At 59.6% G+C, this 22069-nt stretch overlaps 1 protein-coding gene across 7 annotated transcripts in view; it reads right to left on the reverse strand.

Moving 5' to 3' along the window:
• TLE3 (TLE family member 3, transcriptional corepressor) overlaps positions 1-17475 on the reverse strand; it is a 31543-nt gene extending 14068 nt beyond the window's left edge. For 4 of the 7 annotated variants that reach the window (XM_041418402.1, XM_041418400.1, XM_041418401.1 and 1 more), the window contains exons 1-4: positions 17412-17475; positions 16522-16566; positions 7354-7416; positions 6893-6967 (exon numbers count right to left, since the gene is read on the reverse strand). In XM_041418402.1, the coding sequence (XP_041274336.1) occupies positions 6893-6967; positions 7354-7416; positions 16522-16566; positions 17412-17432 (204 nt within the window). In that variant the 5' untranslated portion in view covers positions 17433-17475. Of the gene's footprint in view, positions 1-6862; positions 6968-7353; positions 7417-16521; positions 16567-17411 lie in introns of all 7 variants that reach the window. The other 3 variants (XM_041418396.1, XM_041418398.1, XM_041418395.1) reach the window with 1 other exon arrangement.
• Positions 17476-22069: the final 4594 nt, after the last annotated feature.

Raw genomic sequence — 22069 nt, forward strand, 5'->3', positions numbered from 1 at the left:
ACGGTCCCGGTGGCGCTGGGAGAGGCCCCGCTGGATGCCTGGAAGGAGAAGCCCCGTTAGCAGGAGGGCTGAGGTGCCCAGGATATCCCCAGGGATGTCCCCAGGGTTGTCCCCAAGGACACAGCCCGTGGCAGAGCACACGCAGCCCTCTCCCCACACATGGCTGCTCCCCAGGACAATCCTGCATTCCCGGAATTCTGAGGACATGGTTAGTTTGGCTTTTCCAGCAGTAAAAGGGGAAAAAAACCCCAAAAAACAGGAATCCCACCCAGGAGGCAGAGAGACTCCATGGCTGGAGGGTAGCAGCTAAACCAGTCAGAGGGAGAAAATTCCAGCACCCAGGAGCCTCCCAGGCAGCTCAGCACAGGGAAGCTCTGCTCATTTGCTCAGGAGCAGCTTCCAGGTGTTTCATGGGGGAAGGAAAATTCCACACAATGGCCTGGTCCCATCAGGATCCTGCTGCTCCCAGCCCCTTTTGACAGGGGATAAATCCTGCAGGGATCCTCCATTCCCACCATGGGGTTGGACATACCCCCCCACATTCCCTGGAGCTGCAGCCCTGCCAGGATGGCACAGGCCCCCAGCTGCTCCCAGGGTTTTTTGGGAGTGAACCCCAGCCATCCCAATCCCAGCACTCCCCCAGCCATGGAGATTCACTGCCCGCCCCAGCTGGGCTGGAAAAAGCTGAACTGCAGCTCTGGGGAGAGAAGGGAAAACCAGACACACTCCCTGCTTCAAACACAACCCTGGAAGAAAACCAGCTGAAATGCAAGGAGCCACTCCCGAGAGCCCCCAGGCCTGCCCTGGTGCAGCCAGGAGGGTCTTGGAGCTGCTGCTGCTGCCCGGGACCCTCCTGCCTGCACCCACAGCCCCTCCAGCAGCTCCAGGGAAATCACATTTGGGCATCTGAGCACAACAGGAATCACGGGCTGGGGACACCTGGAATGAGGGGACACCCAGAATGAGGGGACCCCCAGGCTGCAGCAGAGCCCCTCCAGCCCACTCCAGGTCTCCACAACCAGCCTGGATCAGGATTTGTCCCAGGGCACTCTGATGGACAGCAGGACGTGCTGGCACAAGGGCCAGCCCAGTGGACACCCCCAGGAACACACCAAAAACACCATGGGGATGAAGGGCTCCCCAAAACAGCATCCCCAGGGATGAAGGGCTCCCCAAAACAGCATCCCCGGGGACGAGGGGACACCTGGAACGAGGGGACCCCCGGGCTGCAGCAGAGCCCCCCCAGCCCACTCCAGGTCCCCACAACCAGCCTGGATCAGGATTTGTCCCAGGGCACTCTGAGGGGCAGGGATGGACAGCAGGACGTGATGGCACAAGGGCCAGCCCAGTGGACACCCCCAGGAACACACCAAAAACACCCCAGGGATGGAGGGCTCCCCAAAACAGCATCCCTGGGGATGGAGGGCTCTCCAAAACACCCCCGGGGATGGAGGGCTCCCCAAAACAGCATCCCCGGGGATGGAGGGCTCCCCAAAACACCCCCGGGGATGGAGGGCTCCCCAAAACAGCATCCCCGGGGATGGAGGGCTCCATTCATGTTCCCAACAGTTCCATCAAGGAAATTTCCAGCCCATCTTGGCCAGAGCTGCAGCAGGTGCACCCAGGTGCCCCTGGATCCCTGCAGTGCCCAGGGCCAGGCTGGATGAGGCTTGGAGCAGCCTGGCACAGTGGAAGGTGTCCCTGGGTGGGATTTGAGGTCCTTCCAACCCAAGGCATTCCATGATTCCATGGCAAGTTTCCCCACACCAAGTCCAAGTTTTGGGGAGCAGCTCTGGTCCATTCCCGACGGAAGGACCCATTTTGGGCAGCAGGTGCTGACGTGCTGTCCCACTCCGTGGACACAGCAGGATGGAGCAGGCCCTGGCTGGGCCACCCACCCCTTCCAGAGCTGCTTTCTCATCCCTGTGGGATGGAGAGGGAAATCCCCATCCAGAAGAAGATTCCAGGTGGGAGCTGAGGGCAGAGGCCACAGCCCCAGGCGCAGGAGATCCACGGAAGCAGCTCTGACATCCCAGCTGCAGCAGCAGCCACACGGAGAAAGCCATCAGGCCTCTGCTGCAGGAAATCCATAAATCCCTGAGCCCTCCAAAAGCAGGAGCTGGCTCTGCCAGCAGGATGGGAAGCATCCTCAGGATGGACATTCCAGAGTGTCCCAAATCCAGGACACGGAGCAGAGCTGGGGGCGAGGGGCACAAGGTTGGTCCCTCAGCAGCTCCTCAGTGGCAGGATCAATCCTCTGGCACCAAAACAAATGGAACAGATCCTTGGGGCTCTTCCCAACCCCCATTTCACAGGATTGCCAGAGGCAGGGCTGGCCACCGTAGCAGAGAACGGCCCTGGGTGGTTTTCCAGCACCTCCAACCATTCCCACATTCCTCTCCTGGGAGCTCTCCATTGGTATTTCCATATTCCATCCCTGGAATCCACCAAGATCCAGCGGTTTATCCTCAGCAATCTGCAGCTTCCAGAAACATCTGCACGCTGTAGCTCATCCCAGCAGCTTTCCACCCACAAAAGGGACGTGGCCTCGTGGGACAGCAGCACTCCAAACCCCCAGGGCGTGGATGACAATTCCAACCCTGGAACAGCCCAGGGGACAGCACAGCCCCACCACGAGCCAGGCAGCAGCACCGTGGGGAGAAGGATCAGCACCTGGACTTGCTCCAGCAGAGAAGAAAAAACTGGGATTTCTTCCTGGTTTTCAGGCTGCCAACAGATAAATCCAGCTGGGGGCTCAGTGAGCTGCAGGAACAGCCCCTGCCAGGACGTGGAGGCAAGGTCAGCACACAGCATCGCTGGTGGCCCACAGCAACACCTCCAGGCGGGTTTGGTTTTCTCCCCTCTGGCAGGGGAGAGCAGAATCCGTGTGGGATGTCCTGGAGCCTCGTCCCGGGGTAGCCAGGATGCCAGAGCAGGGCTGCAGAGCTCCATCCGTGTCCCAGGCAGGTCATTCCCGTGGCAAGGAGAGCAGGATGAGCCAAGGAGCCTGGGGCTCATCCCAGGGTGGTGCTGCAGCATTCCCAGTGCACCATCCTTCCCGCACATCCTTGGGAACAAGGTCCTGGAGACTGCGAGGAGGGGCACAAACCCCACCTGGCACTCGGTGGCACAGTGTCCCCTGCTGGAAAGGCCCCATCCCATCCCTTATCCCAAGCCTGGAAATGCTGGGTACCAACAGCAACACTGGCCGAGGGCCTGCTGCAGCATTCCAGGGATGGGGAGGCTCTTTGGGAACCCCAAATCCTATCCCATCCCTTATCCCAAGCCTGCAAATGCTGGGTTCCAAGAGCAACACTGGCTGAGGGCCTACTGCAGCATTCCAGGGATGGGGAGGCTCTTTGGGAACCCCAAATCCCCCTGCCCAGGGACCGAGGTCCTGCTGGACAAGTGACACACACAGGACAAGGGTTTGGAGCAGCATTCCAGGATCGTGGAGTGACTGAGCCCATCCACAACTCAGGATGCTGCACTGGGGCTCCAACTGAATCCCAGCATCACTTTGGGCTCCTCCTGTGCTGGGAGTGATGTCCCCAGTGTCCCAGGAGGCTGGGGAGGGATAACAATCCCAGACAAGAATCCCTGCACAGCCAGCACGGAGCTCCCGGGGTCCCTCAGCGGTGCCACACGGATTTGGGGACACGGGAAGAGGGTCCAGATTTGGGAGGAAGGCTGGCAAGGAGTGTCTGCTGGTGGAGTGGCTTTAATTGGATTATGTCCATCACGCTCCACGCCTTTGTTCCCGATTTAATGGTTCAGCACTTCAGTTCAGCGCCGGCATTAAATTTAGTGACGGAGTTTAATCATTTCCAGGGCAATCATTTCCAGGGCCACAACCAAATCAAGGCTCCATTTCAGCCCAGCCTCGAGCGCAGGAGCTGCGAGACAATGGCCCAGATGCATAAAATTAACAGTTCTTGACCTCAAAAGGGGCAAAAAAAAGAGATTTGCACCGTTTGGGGGGGGTTTGGGTGTTGCAGGATCTGCACCGGGGTGTTGGGGAAGGCTGGGGACAGTGGGGCCACCCAGGGACACCAGGACACCCCAGTGCTGAGCAAACCAAGCCAGGGACGTGTCCATGTGGGCAGTCCTACAAAAACACCCTGCTGAGGGCGGGGAAAACACCAAATCCTCTGAGTTTGGGGGCTCAGGGGGCTGGAGCTGCCACCCAAACCAGCCCCATGCTCCAGGAGGAGCCTGGAACCATCTCTAAAAACAATGGGAGGCCATGGAATCACCATCCCCTCCTGCCAGCAACAGCCCCACACTAACAAACCACCCCATGCACTGAGGGGAGGAAGAAAAACCAAATCCTTTGGAATTTGTGTCTTTGTGGGCACCAGAGCAGGTGCAGGAGCACAAATCCTCCACCCCAACCAGCTCCAAGCTCTGGGATGAGCCTGGAACCATCTCTGAAAGCCACGGGAGGCCATGGAATCACCATCACCTCCTGCAAGCCTACAGCAACCAACCACTCCCTGCACAGAGGGGAGGAAAAAAGGCAAAATCCTCTGGATCTTCTGCTCTGGGAAGCTCTGGAGCAGGTGCAGGAGCACGGACCCAGCACCCAAAGCAGCTCCAGGTCCCTGGACAAGCCATGGAAGGCCGTGGGATCACCGAGCAGCAGCGTGTCCCTCCCTGCTGGGCCAGCCCAGAGGAGATGCCCGTGATTCCTGCTGGGTGATTCCTGCTGGGAGCTCCTCAGGGAGGCAATTAAAGGGCTGGGCTGGCTGTTAATGACAGCAGGGCCTCGCTGTGACCCAGGGAAGCAATTAGCCAGGGAATGGGGGTCACAGGCCACCTTAATTGAATTCCAGGATCTTCTTCTTCCAGCGGCTCCTGCTCCATCCCCAGCCCACCCCAAACGGGTGAGGAGCAGCAGGAGGCTGCAGGATCACCCCAAAACTCAGCTCCCATTCCTGGGGCACTTCCCAGGTGGCACCAGCCCCACCACGAGGGATCCAGCTGCTTCCTCATTCCCAAAAATTGCAGGAGCCCAGAGCACGATTCCACAGTGGGTGACACCCATAAAAGGCAGGAAAATGGATGGAAGATCAAGTTAGACACAGAAAATCATAAAGATCCTTGAAGCCTACGAAGTGTAAATAGTTATTAAAAAATAAAAATCATTATAAATGAGTCTTTTCACAAAGAAACAAAGCCAGAGGAGCTCTGGGGCCACCTGCCCAGGACGTGGGCTGGGAATTCCGACGTCCCGGGGTTTGCTGCAGGACCAAGGCAGTGACAGCAATTACAGAAAGGATTAGAATTGTTAATTTTCAATCAGAACCCCTCAATCTGTGCGGGAAAGGGTCAATGCATGGAACAACAACTCCTCAGAGGGCACAGCACATTCCACACCAACAGCCCGGCAGAGACAAGCCTGGCCTCAGGGGCTGGGGAGGCTCCCATCCCAAATCTCCCCAGGAACATCCCACTGCAATCCTGGAGCTGCCAGGGGGGCAGCAGCTCCCAGCCCTGTCCTGCTGGGGTCGGATTGGGGCAGTTTTGGGGTTTTGGGACAGCCAGGAGCTGCGGGATTGGGGCAGTTTTGGGGTTTTGGGACAGCCAGGAGCTGCGGGATTGGGGCAGTTTTGGGGTTTTGGGACAGCCAGGAGCTGCGGGATTGGGGCAGTTTTGGGGTTTTGGGACAGCCAGGAGCTGCGGGATTGGGGCAGTTTTGGGGTTTTGGGACAGCCAGGAGCTGCGGGATTGGGGCAGTTTTGGGGTTTTGGGACAGCCAGGAGCTGCGGGATTGGGGCAGTTTTGGGGTTTTGGGACAGCCAGGAGCTGCGGGATTGGGGCAGTTTTGGGGTTTTGGGACAGCCAGGAGCTGCGGGATTGGGGCAGTTTTGGGGTTTTGGGACAGCCAGGAGCTGCGGGATTGGGGCAGTTTTGGGGTTTTGGGACAGCCAGGAGCTGCGGGATTGGGGCAGTTTTGGGGTTTTGGGACAGCCAGGAGCTGCGGGATTGGGGCAGTTTTGGGGTTTTGGGACAGCCAGGAGCTGCGGGATTGGGGCAGTTTTGGGGTTTTGGGACAGCCAGGAGCTGCGGGATTGGGGCAGTTTTGGGGTTTTGGGACAGCCAGGAGCTGCGGGATTGGGGCAGTTTTGGGGTTTTGGGACAGCCAGGAGCTGCGGGATTGGGGCAGTTTTGGGGTTTTGGGACAGCCAGGAGCTGCGGGATTGGGGCAGTTTTGGGGTTTTGGGACAGCCAGGAGCTGCGGGATTGGGGCAGTTTTGGGGTTTTGGGACAGCCAGGAGCTGCGGGATTGGGGCAGTTTTGGGGTTTTGGGACAGCCAGGAGCTGCGGGATTGGGGCAGTTTTGGGGTTTTGGGACAGCCAGGAGCTGCGGGATTGGGGCAGTTTTGGGGTTTTGGGACAGCCAGGAGCTGCGGGATTGGGGCAGTTTTGGGGTTTTGGGACAGCCAGGAGCTGCGGGATTGGGGCAGTTTTGGGGTTTTGGGACAGCCAGGAGCTGCGGGATTGGGGCAGTTTTGGGGTTTTGGGACAGCCAGGAGCTGCGGGATTGGGGCAGTTTTGGGGTTTTGGGACAGCCAGGAGCTGTGGGATTGGGGCAGTTTTGGGACAGCCAGGAGCTGTGAGATTGGGGCAGTTTTAGGAGAGCCAGGAGCTGTAGGATTGGTGCAGTTTTGGGTTTTGGGACAGCCAGGAGCTGTAGGATTGGAGCAGTTTTGGGTTTTGGGACAGCCAGGAGCTGTGGGATTGGGGCAGTTTTGGGGTTTTGGGATGGCTGGGGACTGGGAGCTGCCCTGTGTGCCCTCCTGAGCGCAGGGTTGCCTCTGCATGTGGTAAATGATAGGAATAAAAGGGGAATACACACGGTGAGAGGCAGATTGGGAAGTCCACGTACCCCGATGATAGCATTCAACTCCGTCATTGTCACTTGCTTGGCACGTTCAACAGCCTGGGCCACCTGCTGTTGGTGCTGTGGGGACACAGGGCCTGGGTCAGCCACAGCCTGCTGCAGAACCCCCCAGGCATGGGTTCCCTGCTTTTGGACCCTATTTTGCCTGGTTTTCCCTATTTTTTTGCCCTATTTTGGGTGCAGCAGCTCAGGGGGACCTTCCCAGCTCCTCAGGGAAAAGGGGAAGCCCCTCGCAGCCTTCTGGGCTCAGTGCAGCCCCCCAAGCTGAGCAGAGCCCCTGCAGGGCCCAGCTCTGCCCATCCCAAGGGTTCTCCAGCACTCAGGCAGGATTTAAATCCCATTTCTCACATGCAGCCCCCACCCAGGGACTCAGCACTGCCTGCGAGGGAGGGGAAACCCCTGGCAGAAGTCACACGCCCTCAAAGAGGGCTTGGAAAAGTCCTTACCTCTTGTGACAGAAAAGGCATGATCTGGGCTAAAATGGTGTTCAGTCTTTTAGCAATTTCTGTCTGAAAAAAGGGAAGAAGGAAAAGCAGCAGTCAGCACCCAGCAGCAGCCTCCCACGGGTGGCACCAGGTTTCCTGGCAGCAGGCCACAGATTCCTTCCCTGTCCCTTCCCAAAATCCCCTCTCTGACCCCTCTCCCTGTCCCCTCTCCCTGCCCCTTCCCAAAGTCCCCTCTCCCTGCCCCTTCCCAAAATCCCTTCCCTGTCCCCTCCCATGGAGGCAGCAGCTCCCAGCAGAGGCACTGGGAGCCCCCTCAAGCTCTCCAGCCCAGAGACACTTCCCTGCTTCCCTGGGACACTTCCATCCCCTTCCCACCAGGGAATGAGTGTCCTGGAGCAGCCTGGCAGTGTCACACCAGCCTGGACTAGGCTGGCTCCAAGAAAACAGCCAGGCTCATCCTGGGAGCAGCTGCTGCATCCCAGGAAATCCAGGGTTTGGTGGTCCCTCCATCTCCTCCCGCTCCCAAGGCTGCCGTGGGGGTTTGGTTTCTCCAAAGCACACTTGGCAAGGCCACCTGCCCTGTGCAGGGAGATGAGTCCCCAGCAGGGCTGGGGCTCTGCTCTGCTCCCTGCCCACGGGTGGGATTCCCTTTGCCAGCCTCACATCCTGCTCTGGAGACAGCCTGGATGCACCAACACCTGCCAGCTGCACCCTGGGGGAGCTTTACTGGAGGAAAAACCCCAGTGGACACCCAGCCCTTGCTGGGGATGGTGGGACACTCTGCTCCTGCTACACAAACAAGCACCATCAACATTCCCAGCAGCACCAAGAAATGGAAAATCCTGATCTGCCCCAGCCTGGAGTCACCCCCATGGAGGGAACAGCCCCACAGACCCCAGAGCTCCGGGTCCTGCTCCAAGGGGTCCCCACAGAGCTCCCCATGGGCTGCAAAGCCACAGGAACATTCCTGGCCATCCTCTCCTCCAGAAACACTCCTGGAGATCGGGTTACACCTGATGCTTTCCTTAGGAATTAGCTCTGTGGGAGCTTCCAGGGATGCTCCCGGTGGGATGGCCATGTCCCACTGCAGGGATGCTCCTGGTGGGATGGCCATGTCCCACCCCAGGGATGGCCGTGTCCCACCCCAGGGATGCTCCTGGTGGGATGGCCATGTCCCACCCCAGGGATGGCCGTGTCCCACCCCAGGGATGCTCCTGGTGGGATGGCCGTGTCCCACCCCAGGGATGATCCCAGCAGGATGGCCATGTCCCACTCCAGGGATGCTCCCAGCAGGATGGCCGTGTCCTGGCTCCCAGGGGTTAACTCTGGCTGCTCCTGGCCGAGGCAGCTGTGAAAACAGCTCCAGCTCCAAGTCAAACACGGCCGAGCGGCCGCGAGGATCCAGCGCCACAACAATGGCCGGAGCCGAGCGCTGGCACGGAATCAAACGCCCCGAAATTCCTTCCGCCAGCCCCGGCAGCTCCTTATCAACAGCACAAGTGATTAACCGGGAGAGCTCCGGCCTCCTGCTGCCAAGGAGCCTCCTGCCTGGGACAGCCACAGCCAGCCCTGCTCCCAAACCCCCCACAGCCCCCCAAATCCACCCCGCGGCTCACCCTGCTGATCCCACAGCCCAGCTCCCTGGGACAGCACCCCTGGGTTTTAAGCCCAGCCAAAGCAAAGGAGCCCTCAGCTCCACCTGCTCTCAAGCTCCCCGAGGAAGATCCCCAAATATCCTAATTTGGGGGAGAAATCCCAGTGGACACCCAGCCCTTGCTGGGGATGGTGGGACACTCTGCTCCTGCTACACAAACAAGCACCATCAACATTCCCAGCAGCACCAGGGAATGGAGACACTGGGAAAATCCTGATCTGCCCCAGCCTGGAGTCACCCCCATGGAGGGAACAGCCCCACAGACCCCAGAGCTCCGGGTCCTGCTCCAAGGGGTCCCCACAGAGCTCCCCATGGGCTGCAAAGCCACAGGAACATTCCTGGCCATCCTCTCCTCCAGAAGCACTCCCGGTGATTGGGTTACACCTGATGCTTTTCTTAGCAATTCCAGAGGCAGGGAACGTGCTGGCACACCGTGCCAAGGCAGGGACGGCTGGAAGTGACCACGGCTTGGACTCAGGTACCCCGGCCACAGCCACCAAGGCACCGGGATCATCGTGGCCCTGAGCGTGCACGGATCCAGCAGGCAGCCAGGGATCACGGAATCCTGGAACGGTTCGGTCAGAAGGGACTTCAAAGCTCATCCAGTTCCACTCCCTGCACCTTCTAGGAGCCCAAGTTGCTCCAGCCTGGCTTTGGACACTTCCAGGAATGGGGCAGTCATGGGCACAGTGTCCCACCCCCTTTCAGGGAAGGATTCCTTCCCAGTATCCTGCCTGTCCCTGCCCTCGGCAGTGGGAAGCCACTCCCTGTGTCCCACCACTGCAGGGACGCTTTGCTGTGGTGACCTCTGTCCCCAGCACCAGGCTCTGGCCAGCACAGGGTTTCCAGCACCCAGCACTCCCACAAGAGCCGGGCTGGAAGCTCCAAGTGCCAAACCCGAGCCCAGCCCCGGCGCCGTGGCCGGAGCAGCCGGGCTGGCACCGCCAGTGCCACCAGCCCCCGTGGTGCCACCGCCGTGCCCTGCCACGGGAAAAGCTCCTTCCAGGCTTTTTGGCACGGCACTTTGATCAGATTATATTTAGCTGCAGCTCCATGAAAGATTTGTTCCTCCAGCTCTGGCTGTTGGATGGGGATGCAGCGAGCGCGGCCGCTGCTCCAGGAGCTCTGCCCTGGCAGCCCCCGGGTTCTAGAACAAATCTGATCCATGTTTGAGGGGACAGCACCAGCCAGCTTCCCTGGGCTGCACCCTGGAAAAACACAGCATCCAGCCAGGCTGATTCCATGGAGCAGCAAGGGAAGGAGCTGGGTTTTCCCCGGCCAGCCCTGACCAGCAGCACACGTGATGCTTCCACCTCTAAACGCAAAACTTCCAAGTGAGATGCGAAGCCAAACTCCCCGTTCCACACAGAAAGAGACTTCCCACGTGGGATCCAGCAAGCACAGAGATATTGGATGTCCAAAATATTATGTTTACAACAGTGAGGTTTCCTGCGAACACGAGATTCAATAGTCTTTAAATATTTGCTCACTTTCCCTTTTCCCATTCCCTGGCACATTAAACTCCAGTTGTCCCCATTACAACTTTAATGGGAAGGGAACGGGATTCTCTGGAATGCCAGGAACAGGGGAGGGCTCCAACATCTTCCCCTTCACAGGGCTCATCCATCCCCTTGCCCAGAGCCCCACCTCGAGCTGCTCCTGCCAAGGAAAGCCTCCATTCCCACTGCAGGTTGCCATGGCAATTCCAGCTCCGCATCCCCTTCCGCTGCCCTGCATCTTCCCTGGACCAGGGCGGATCAAACACCCGCAGGGGGCACGGGCAGAGGCTCCCAAACACCCCGGGGAGCCAATCCCGGGATCCTCCTGGCTGTTAAAAAAGGGCAAGGAGTCTGGAGAAGCTGAAATCCCAACTAATCCCCCCTCGCTCTGTGCCCCTGCCAGGAATCTGCCCTGCTCCCTGCCCAGAGCCTCCCGGCGTGGGGTTTCAGCGAAACCAGAGAGAACATCTGCACCGGTGATAAATCAACACCGGCACCACTTGGCCCCGGCTGAGGCTCCTGTCACCTGCTCTTAAAATGGCCAGAGCCACCAGCAGCATCCGAAGCACTTGGGGACACAGGGAGCTGCTGCTGGGCTCGCAGAGGTGGCAGCTCGGTGTTGGAGAGCTGGGGCTGGCTGGGCCCTGCTCTCCCAGCCCTACACCTGGATGGGGCAGAGGGAATTTAAAAATAAACCCCCCGGGTGTCAGTCAAGGCAGAGCAGCATTAGAACTGAGCCAAAGGCTGGGAGTGCAGAGCTCCAGGCTGGATCCAGGCTGGGGGGGGGACACCCAGACAGGGCTCTGGGCACTGGGGACACTCCTTGTGCCAAATTGTCTCAGCCTTGGATGTCCAGGAGGCAAACGGGAGCTGCAGGGATGTGCCAGGCACGGGGTGACCCCCCCAGGCAGGTGCCAGCACCCCCCCATGGCACAGGACAGGACACAGATCCCTCCTGGGCTCCCTGTTCCTGGGAGGATGGAGCTGCCTGCAGGAACCAGCCCCACTGGCATTGCTCAGCATCCCAAAAAACCCCTGCACAGAGCACCCCAAAAAACCCTGCACAGAGCACCCCGAAAAAACCCCAAACAGCAACACCAGACCGGCAGGGAACACCCCAAAACACCCTGCACCAGGCACCCCCAAAACACCCTGCACACATCACACACCCCTCAACCTCTCCCCCAGATGGAAAATATTCTCCACGGGGAAGGGAATGCCACCAGGCCATGGCGGGTGGAGCCCCAGGACAGATTTTGGGCCACACCAGCCCCAAGTCCTGCCCTTGCTGCTGGCTTTATGCAGGAGGATGAAGGATGGGGAGAAGGTGCTGAACACAGAACACTGCAAAACACCCCAAAACAGCCCTACTTACACCCTCAAATCCAGCAATCTCCAGAGGTGGGAGGGAACACCAGGATTAGCCAATGCCCTGCTCAGCCACCCCACCAGTCCCACCCTGTGACTCAGAGCGTTGTCCAAACGCTCCCGGAGCTCTGGCAGCCTCGGGAATGCCAGCATTCCCTGGGAAAGAACAAATTCACCCGCACACCCACAGGGCACCTCGAGCCCTGCAGGGGCTGCAGGAGCACGGCCCCAGCACCACCCCAACCTTCTGCTCGTCTCCAAAGCACAGCTCCCCCCCAAACCCCGAGGCTCTGCACCCCACAGCCCCCTCCAGACCCCCCCAAACCCTGCCCCCTCCCCCGGCAGGAGGAGGAGTAAATCACACCGAGGCGTGAAGCACCAGCAGCATTTGTTGAAACCAGGATATTGTCTCTTTAAGCACATGAAAATCAGGCCCTTGAGCAGTGTGGTTCTCACTCGGGCGCACAATTATGGGTACTTTCAGCTGTCTACCACTATTTCAAGTGCTCTCTCCAAGCGGGCTGTCAATGGCATGTTGAAAGCTATTTGTGGCTGCTATCGTTATTAGCAAAGTGGAGAGCCTGGCTGATGAGAATTAAATTCAGGGCGGGGGTGTGGAGGGGCAGGACACAGCCCCTCATTAGGGAATTACCACCAGCAATGGGGTAAAGCTTGCAGAGAGCCCCAAAACTCGGCCAGGAGCCCCCAAAACTCAGCCAAGAGCCCCCAAAATCCAGCCAGGGAAGACAGAATTCCCTTCTGCCTTGGGAGTGCTGAGAGCACACAGCTCACAAATTACTCGGCTTGTGAAGTATTTAGCAAATTATTACCTGGCACTCCTTGCTAACGAGCACGACAGAAAGGATATTGTGTTCCTAGAATATTCTAGAAACACACACACAAAAAGCTGCCTCTCTCCCCTGGAAGTGTTGGGGGGTTTAGGTTTGTTCCAAGCATTAGGCAGGAAAACAAGAAGTGCTTCTGTGGAGCGTTCTCAGCCATAACAAGAAATCAAAGGCAGCACAAAGGTTCTGTCCTCCGAGGTGTCCCGTTTCCCCACGCAAAATGAGTTTTCCTTTTGGAATGGTTATTGCCCTCGGCGATTATCCACGGAGATCTGCACAGAAACAATGCACGGCCGACAGGGGAAGGGAAGTTTCTTTTGGAAAAATCAATTAACCCGACCGAAGGGAAAGAAAAAAAAAAAAAAAAGTTTTGTCGGGGTTTCAAAAGAAAACTCCTGATTGGAGTCGGGTTTAGGAAAGCTGAGCCCGGGGAAGGAGTTGAGTTCAGCAGGAAGACTGATGTAAGGAGCAATTCACTGCAGCCGACTGGGGAATCACTTCCTAAATATTTCCTTGCATATGGAGTTGTTTATGAAACTCCATTTTTTCCCTAATGAGAAACAAAACGAGAAGAAAGAGGGGGGGGGAAGAGAGCAAAAAAAAAAAAAAACAACCCAACCCCACACGCAGCCACATATGCACACACTTAATATTCAGCGTGGAAGAGATAATCTGTTATATAAGCCCACAGACAGACAATCCCCTTTTGCTTAAAGATGAAGTATCCATCAATGTTTGTCTGGAGCAGATGTAATCACAAGCAGTCAAGTCTGGAGGGCAGGACACTGCATGAATAATTCAAGCACTTCAGTCTACTTGATTGTGTGCAGATAAACACAAGTCAACCGCTAAACAGGTCAGCTGATAAACTTGTTTGTTCAGGACCAGCCACCCTCAGCCAGATGCCGGCAGGACCACGCCGCAATTAGCGGGATGCCTTGCGGGATGCAGGGCCGGGGATGCCTTTCAGGGGATGCTGCGGCCCCGGAGAGGGGGGAAAACCCACCCCGGGTGCCCGCTGCGGTCCGGCGCTCCTCGCCCCGTTTTCGCCTGGAAGCGCAGCCCGGGCTGCTTTGTTCGCTGCGATGCTGTCAATTAAAGAAGGAGACAGCTCCAGCTTCCCCAAGTTCCCGGCAGATGTCACCGGGAAGGGCTCGGGATGCTGCTGGAATGGCTCGCACGGCTCCCGGCAAAGCAGTGACCACCCCGGGCATCCCGGGCTGGCGGCACCGGGAACCACCAGGACAGGAGGGGATGAGGCAAAGCGGGAATTCGGAGGAATTCTCGAGGCCAGCCCCGAGACCCCCGCGGCACACGGAGGAGGGGCTGCTGCTCCATCCGCACCTCCTGGCGCTGCCAAACCTCGGGATGCACCCATGGACCGGGGGAAGCACTGGGGAACGTCTTGGGAACGGCAGCTCCCGGCGAGGGAAACAACCCAACATCCCAGGCCATCACTCCAGCATCTCCCAGCAAGGGAACCGACCCAACATCCCAGGCCATCACTCCAGCATCTCCCAGCGAGGGAACCGACCCAGCATATCCTGGGGTGCCATTCCAACATCTCCCAGCGACAGAACCAACCCAACATCCTGGGGGTGCCATTCCAGCATCTCCCAGCGAGAGAACCAACCCAACATCCCAGGCCACCATTCCAGCATCACCCAGCAAGGGAACCGACCCAGCATCCTGGGGTGTCACTCCAGCATCTCCCAGCGAGGGAATCAACCCAACATCTCCCAGCGACAGAACCAACCCAGCATCCTGGGGGTGCCATTCCAACATCTCCCAGCGACAGAACCAACCCAACCTCCTCGGGTGTCACTCCAGCATCTCCCAGCGAGGGAATCAACCCAACATCTCCCAGCGACAGAACCAACTCAGCATCCTGGGGGTGCCATTCCAGCACCTCCCAGCGAGGGAACCGACCCAACATCCCAGGCCACCATTCCAGCATCTCCAGTGACAGAACCAATCCAACATCCAGAGGTGTCACTCCAGCATCTCCAGTGACAGAACCAACCCAACATCCTGGGGGTGCCATTCCAGCACCTCCCAGCAAGGGAACCAACCCAACATCCCAGGCCACCATTCCAGCATCTCCAGTGACAGAACCAACCCAACATCCTGGGGGTGCCATTCCAGCACCTCCCAGCGAGGGAATCAACCCAACATCCCAGGCCACCATTCCTGCATCTCCCAGCGAGGGAACAGACCCAACATCCTCGGGTGTCCCTCCAGCATCTCCCAGCGAGGGAACAGACCCAACATCCTCGGGTGTCCCTCCAGCATCTCCCAGCGAGGGAACAGACCCAACATCCTCGGGTGTCCCTCCAGCATCTCCCAGCGAGGGAACAGACCCAACATCCTCGGGTGTCCCTCCAGCATCTCCCAGCGAGGGAACAGACCCAACATCCTCGGGTGTCCCTCCAGCATCTCCCAGCGAGAGAACCAACCCAACATCCTGGGGTGTCACTCCAGCATCTCCCAGCACCGAGCAGAGCCATCCCAACACCCAGGTAGGAGGAGGGTGGGCAGAGGAGACCCTGAGCCCCAAGAGCCTGGCCTGGGGTCACTCCATCCCTCCAGGTCACCCCGGAGCCCCCCGCTGCTGCCGAGGTGGCCGCTGTCCCCTGCTGGCAGCAGGCCGGGCCTACCCCATAATCCCGAATTTTGGGGTGCTCCCGAGCACCCCAGCACGGTCCCCCCAGCCCGGGGGTCCCCGCAGCCCCCGCACAAGGACAGCGGCCCCGGGCTGGAGTCGGGATTATCTGCGTGGAAGGAGATATTTATAAAAAACTGAAGAGTAAGCAGGAATTATTTTCGCTGCCCCGTGACTACGGCGCAGAAAGGCGAGGGGAGGAAGAGAGAGGCGCATTCAGAGGCGCTGCTTTGCATCTCATCAGCGCCCTGCGAGCCTCCGAGGAGGAGGAGGGCGATGCCGCTATTAAGCCAAACCACTCCGGAGTTGAATGGGGCTGATTTGCGAGAGGCAAAGTTGATGTCAACTTCTATCTGCCCTAAGTTCTTAATTAGAGCTCCTTCTAAAACCAGTAAGCAGCAGCAGCACAAATAATCAGGTCTAATCTCAATAATAACTTTATTCCTTTAAGTTTTACCATCATGTGCGCAGCCTTTAGGCTCTTTACCGATAATCTTATCAAGGTAGCACACCACATTCTGCTGGGGCCTTCTCTATTTTTTTCCTTCAGGCAAGTTACACATTAGAGAAGACTGGAAGGGAGGGGAAAAAAAAAAAAAAAAAAAAAAGCCAACAAAACCAAAACCCCAACCAGCCCCAAACATTGCTTCACTTCCCAGATGCAAAGACAGCTCCGTGACATTGAGCAACACACGGTGAGCTCGGGAGATAATTCCCGGCTCGGTCTCACGCTCGGGCAGGGCCGGGAGCAGGGGATGACCTCAGGAACAGCCCCGCTGTACCCACAACACGAGCGGGGCCAGCACAGCAGCCCCTATCAGTGTTTTCCAAGCCTTGGGAACGCGCTATTCCAGGTATTGACCTCCCAGCACGGGAGGCGAGGCTGTTCTCACCTCTCTGCATAAACACTCTGCCTAAAACCGAAATTCCTCGTGAATATCGACAAAATGACCCCACCGAGTGCCATCAACCCGCGGCTGCCAATTTAACAGCCGGGCCACGGGATCCCACCTGGAGTCACATCCCTGCCTCCAGCGCTTATTCCCTATTTAGTGCAATCAGGGCCGATTTTACCTCAGGTGGAGGAAAAGGGCAACAGGAGATCAATCAATCGCAACTTCCCCCCTCGAAATTACTCACCTGTTTGTGCATTTCAATATTCAAACCGTACGACATTTCGTAGTACTGGGAAAGGAGAGGGGAAAAAAAATAGAAATAAATTCAATTAAACACCAGAGCCAAGGAGAATTTGAATTCAGTTCACAGAAGGTATTTGCATAAGGTCATTACCAAAAAGCATCCTGGGCAAAACTGGGCTTAAAGCACGGGTAGCCAAGGAAATTACACCTTATAACAAGCAGATGTTTATGGGTTTAACTGGCAGGCACTTAACGAGGGGACACTCCTTTTGACTCCTGTTTTCTCCTCCTAAGCTACTTAGAAAAACAAAGAGGCGCAGAGCTGGGTGACAGGCGTCTGCTCAGCCCTGGCAGAACAGGTACAGCCCGGAGTCTGGCCAAAAATCCAGCTTCTCACCGGGGGGGGCGGATTTGTTCCCCCCCAGGGACCAGGGGAGCAGCCGGGAAAGGGGGCGCAGGGTCCTGCCAAACCCCATCAGAAACCCCAAGGAGCCCACCCGGGGGCCCGCCGTGCTAATTTAGCTTGGAAAAAGAGCGTTTTGTGGCAACAAAAGTGCCCGTTTCCCTCGGGAAGGATGAACGGGAGGCGGGGGGAGGAGCTGGGATGGCTCCCGGGTGGCCTCGGGGCAAGCAAGGGGGGGACCCCCACCAGCACCAGGGATCCCCCCGAGCTCGGGGTCGCCGCTCCAGCCCCCCCCCGACCGCAAAGGGGTTAACAGGAAACTTGGGATGGCGCTTCCAAAGCGGCTCGGAGCGCCGGGCACCGCCGCCCCCCCCACCCCGGGGGTCCCCGTGCCGGGGAGGGGGGGGGTCCCCCCGGTCCCCCCCGTTCGCAGGCTCGCAGCTAATGACATTTGCAGGCTGATCCGAAATCTGATTAAAGTCTCTCACCATAACGTAATGGCGCTGCATTTCGGTCTTCTCGTTCGCCAGCTTGTCATACTCCACTTTGAGGCTGGGGGTGGGGAAAAAAAAAAATAGATCAAAAAGCCACAGCGACAACAACAACAACGCGGCGGCGGGAGGAGGGTCCCGCGGTATTCCTGCGGCCGGGAGAAGGGGAAGCAAAGCCAGGAACTAACGCCGGAGCACGACGGCCATGGAGGAGAGGAGGAGGGGGAGGAAGGCCGTACACATCCGACTTCCCGGGCGCCGCGGACATGCGAGGTGCGAGCGGGTCCCCCCGCCCGGGGGCGGCCGTTCAGCTGCGTCCAGCCGGGATCGCCGTAACTCCGGGAGCCATCGCGGAGCGGGCGCGGAGCGGGGCAGCGGCGCCCGAGCACGCGGTGCCGCCACAGCGCCCGGGCGGAGCGGGGCGGCGGGCGGGGGACAAAACCCGGGCGGCCTCGCCGCCGTCAGCCAATCAGAGGGCGCCGCGCCCACGTGGGGCCGCCAGCGGAGGGCGCCGATTGGGCGGCGCCGGCGTAACGTCACAATGGCAGCTTGTGTCTGACGGAGGGGCGGCCGCCAGCCACGCCCACCACCGCGGGCCCCGCCCCGCGCAGGCCCCGCCCCGCCCCGCGCCCCCCGGCCCGGCCGTGACTCGGGCCCGGCGCTGCCGTAACCCCGGCCCGGTTCGGGCTGTAAAACAAACACAGGCGCTTTGGCACCGGAACGCCTCCGTTCCGCACCGAGAAAGCGCTCGGTACGAGCCGCCCGCACCGCAAGGCCGCCCGGCCTCCCCCGGCGGCCGCGCGGCCCCTTTGATGTGTCGTGAGGGCCGCGCTGCTCCCCCTCCGCGCCTCCCCTCACGCCTGAGGGGCTTTAACGAGGAACACGGGTAATGGCGTTAACGTCAGAGCCTCCCGCCGCGCCCGCGGGACACCCGGCTGCGCCCCCGCGGGGGACTCCGCGCCCGCCGCAGCGCAGCGGGAGCAGCCCCGGTCCCGGCGGGCCGGAGGGAGCGGGGCCGCAACACCGGCGGCCTCACGGGCGGGCCGGGCCCGGCCCAGCGCACAAAATGGCCGCTCGCCCGCGCGTCAGACGGAGCCTCCGCCCCACGTGGGGCCGCGCGCCGCTCAGCGCCGCTCCGCCAATCGCGGCGCGGAGCGGGCCGCCGCTCCGACGCGATTGGCCGGGGAGAGCGGCGCTGTCAATCAAAGCCACGCGGGGCCGCCGGCGCGCAGCCCCCGCCCGCCATGGCGGCGTAATTAGCCCGGGCCGGCGCTTCCTCCAGCTCAAACAATCTGTCACCGCCGAGCCGGGCGGGCCGCGGCACCGCCGCGCCTCGCCGCCTTCTCGACGGGAATGAAACGCCGCCGCTTTAAATAACGAACAGCAGGCGGAGCGCCCCGAAATGCCGCCCCGCTCCTCGCTTCCCGGCGCGGGGGTGCGGGCGCCCCGCTGACCCCCGGGGTGCGGGACGGGGGTGCCCCGGCCTCCCCCTCCCCCCCCGCCCGCCGCTAATTGGGCGCGTTCCGGTTGGTGACGTGACGAGCGCTGTCAGCGCCCGGCGCTGCCCATTGGCTGCCGGCGCCCGGCCACGCCCCTGCCCCACGTGGGGCGCGGCCGGAGCGCGGCAAAACGCGGAGCGGAACGGAGCGCGGAGCGGAGCCGTTCCCGGCCCTTCCCGGTTCCCTCATTTTGCAGCCTTTCGGCTTTTCTGGGGGGGTTTGCCTCTGTCCAGGCAGCAGCTCTTTGTGAATCCCCTGCGCTGCGCGGGGTACGTCGGGGTGGTGTTGGGGATCCGTTGGGGTACCCACAGGAGCATATATTGGGATGGATGTTGGGGTGTCCATCTATTGGGGTGTCCATCCCTTGGGGCGTCCATCCCTTTGGGCATCCACAGGAACACCCATCAGGATGGACATTGGGGTGTCCATCCCTTGGGGTGTCCATCCCTTGGGGTGTCCATCAGGACGCACATTGGGGGGTCCATCCCTTGGGGTGCCCATCAGGATGGACATTGGGTGTCCATTGGGGTGTCCATCCCTTGGGGCATCCATCCCTTTGGGCACCCACAGGAACACCCATCAAGATGCACACTGGGGTGTCCATCCCTTGGGGTATCCATCAGGATGGACATTGGGGTGTCCATCCCTTGGGTTGTCCATCAGGATGGACATTGGGTGTCCATTGGGATGTCCATCCTTTGGGGTGTCCATCAGGATGCACATTGGTGTGTCCATCCCTTGGGGTATCCATCAGGATGGACATTGGGGTATCCATCCCTTGGGGTGTCCATCCCTTGGGGTATCCATCAGAATTGACACTGGGTGTCCATTGGAGTCTCCATCGGGATGTCCACTGGAGTCCCCCTGGGGTGTCCCTCGAGTGACCCACCAGGACCCCCCACCGTGGAGCAAAGCCCCCCTGGCAGGCAGCTCCTGGAGCTGGGATAACGTGGGAGCACAGCTCCCCGAAGCACTCGGAGCGGGAGCAGCTCCTGGAACCTCCTGTGCTGGAGAAAAAAACCAAAAATCAATGGCAAGGAGCAAGGCTGGAAACCTTCGTGGTCCTTATTGCTCCTGCAAAGCTCTCCCAGGGTGACAAGGTGACAGGGCTTTAGTGGAGGGACGTGGCCGAGCTCCCGGTGTCACACACTGCCATGGCTCCCGGGAGATCCCAAGGGAAAGGGAACAGCGCCTGGGAATCCTCCCCTTGGGCAGGGAATGGGACACCATGCTGCCCTACCTCAGCACTCTGCCCTTCTCCCCAGAAATTCCCAGCAGGAAAGGGGGGATTGTCCCCAGCTCTGTCCCCCAGGTGAGACCCCACTGGATCCCAACCTCAGAGGGACCTGGAGCTGCTGCAGCAATTCCAGAGGAGGCCCCGGAGCTGCTCCAGGCTGGAGCCCCTCTGGAGCCAGGCTGGGAGAGCTGGGAATGTTCCCCTGGAGAGGAGAAGGATCCAGGGAGAGCTCAGAGCCCCTGGCAGAGCCTGAAGGGCTCCATGAGAGCTGGAGAGGGACTGGGGACAAGGGATGGAGGGACAGCACACAGGGAATGGCTCCCAGTGCCAGAGGGCAGGGATGGGTGGGATATGGGAAGGAATTCCTGGCTGGGCTGGAATTCCCAGAGCAGCTGAGGCTGCCCCTGGATCCCTGGCAGTGCCCAAGGCCAGGCTGGAACACCCTGGGACAGGGGGAGGTGTCCCTGCCGTGGCAGGGGTGGCACTGGCTGGGCTCTGAGGTCCCTTCCAAACAATTCCAGGGGTCGAGGATTCTGTCCAGCCCCCAGTCTGCAACAACTCCAGGGGTCGAGGATTCTGTCCAGCCCCCAGTCTGCACCCACTGAGCTGGGGAACGTGGAAAAGGGGGTGATTCCCGTGGTGGGGCTGAGCCAGACTCTCTGTCCCGGGGACTTTCCGAGGCCAGGCTCAGGGGACGTGAGGCCGCTGGGAGAGGAACAGAAAGCGGTGATTTCGCACTGAAAATTCACTTTATTGCTCAAAATAGAAGCCATTAGCTGGGCTGTGCCCCTCCCCCTGTGGTACTTATGGACAAATTCTGATTTTTACTTAATGGTTTCCCTGAAAAGGTTGTAATTTTCTTCCCATTCCCATCGAGCCGCAGCTCCAGCGCTGCTGTGGTGAGCTCCAAGGGCCGAGGATGGCTCTGTTAATTGATATTCCTCATGCTGGGACTGCGCTGAAAGAGGAGATGTTTTATTTTAGCTTATTAAAACTCACCTGGTTGGGGGGGGAAAAAAAAAAATCAAAAGAACGATTAGGGGTGAAAGGAAACGTTCTGGTTCGTATTGATTTAAGGTCTGCTTAAATTGATATTTGCACATCCCAATTAGAAAGCCGTGATCTTTTCCCAGAACTTCTTTTACTTTTTTCTGAGTTGGTTTTTCTGTTTCTGAAGGATCTTGGGAGGAGCTGCTGTCTCCTCCCCCAGCTGGCCACGGGTGCCCCGAGGATGGAGACCCCTCCGGGTGGGGATGAGGATGAGGATGAAGGCTTTGAGGACATTCGGTGGCGCTCAGTGTCTTGCAAAGAGCAGCTCCCCTCGGGTGGTGTCCCCACGGAGGGTTGGGGTTTTGGGGACAGTGTGGCGCTCCCTCCCTGGGAATGTCACAGCTCCAAGGGTGGCTCTGTCCCGTTCCTGGTGCCCTGTGGGGTGGCACAGCCGGGAAGGGAAGATGGAGATGTTCCCTCCCCATATCCGGGGAGAAACTTCGGGCTCAGCTTCTGGGCACGAGGTGTTGTGACACTTGGTGACACCATCCTGTCCCCAGCAGCCTTTCGGGGAAACCGTCCGAGCTGCCCTTCCTTCCCCTTCCTTCCCCTTCCTTCCCCTTCCCGAAACTCCCCTGCGGGATCAGCCACCGTCCCCATCCTCCCACGGCCCCTCCCTGCCCCTGCCACCCCCCGGGGGTGCCCACAGCCCCCCCAAAACCCCGGGAGGGACACGAGGGAGGGACAATCCCGCAGGCACTTCTGGAAGGGTCTGAACATCCGCACAGCCACCGCCACCCCCGGCCTCGTGCGGGACACGGGTCAGGGCAGGACCCCCGGAATGTCCCCGTGCCCCTGGACCCCCGGAATGTCTCCGTACCCCAGGACCCCAGAATATCCCTGTACCCCAGGACCCCCGGAATATCCCC

This window comes from Onychostruthus taczanowskii, unplaced genomic scaffold (assembly GCF_017590055.1).
Source record: "Onychostruthus taczanowskii isolate IOZ18803 unplaced genomic scaffold, ASM1759005v1 scaffold6, whole genome shotgun sequence".
In the NCBI taxonomy this organism is placed as follows: Eukaryota; Metazoa; Chordata; class Aves; order Passeriformes; family Passeridae; genus Onychostruthus; species Onychostruthus taczanowskii.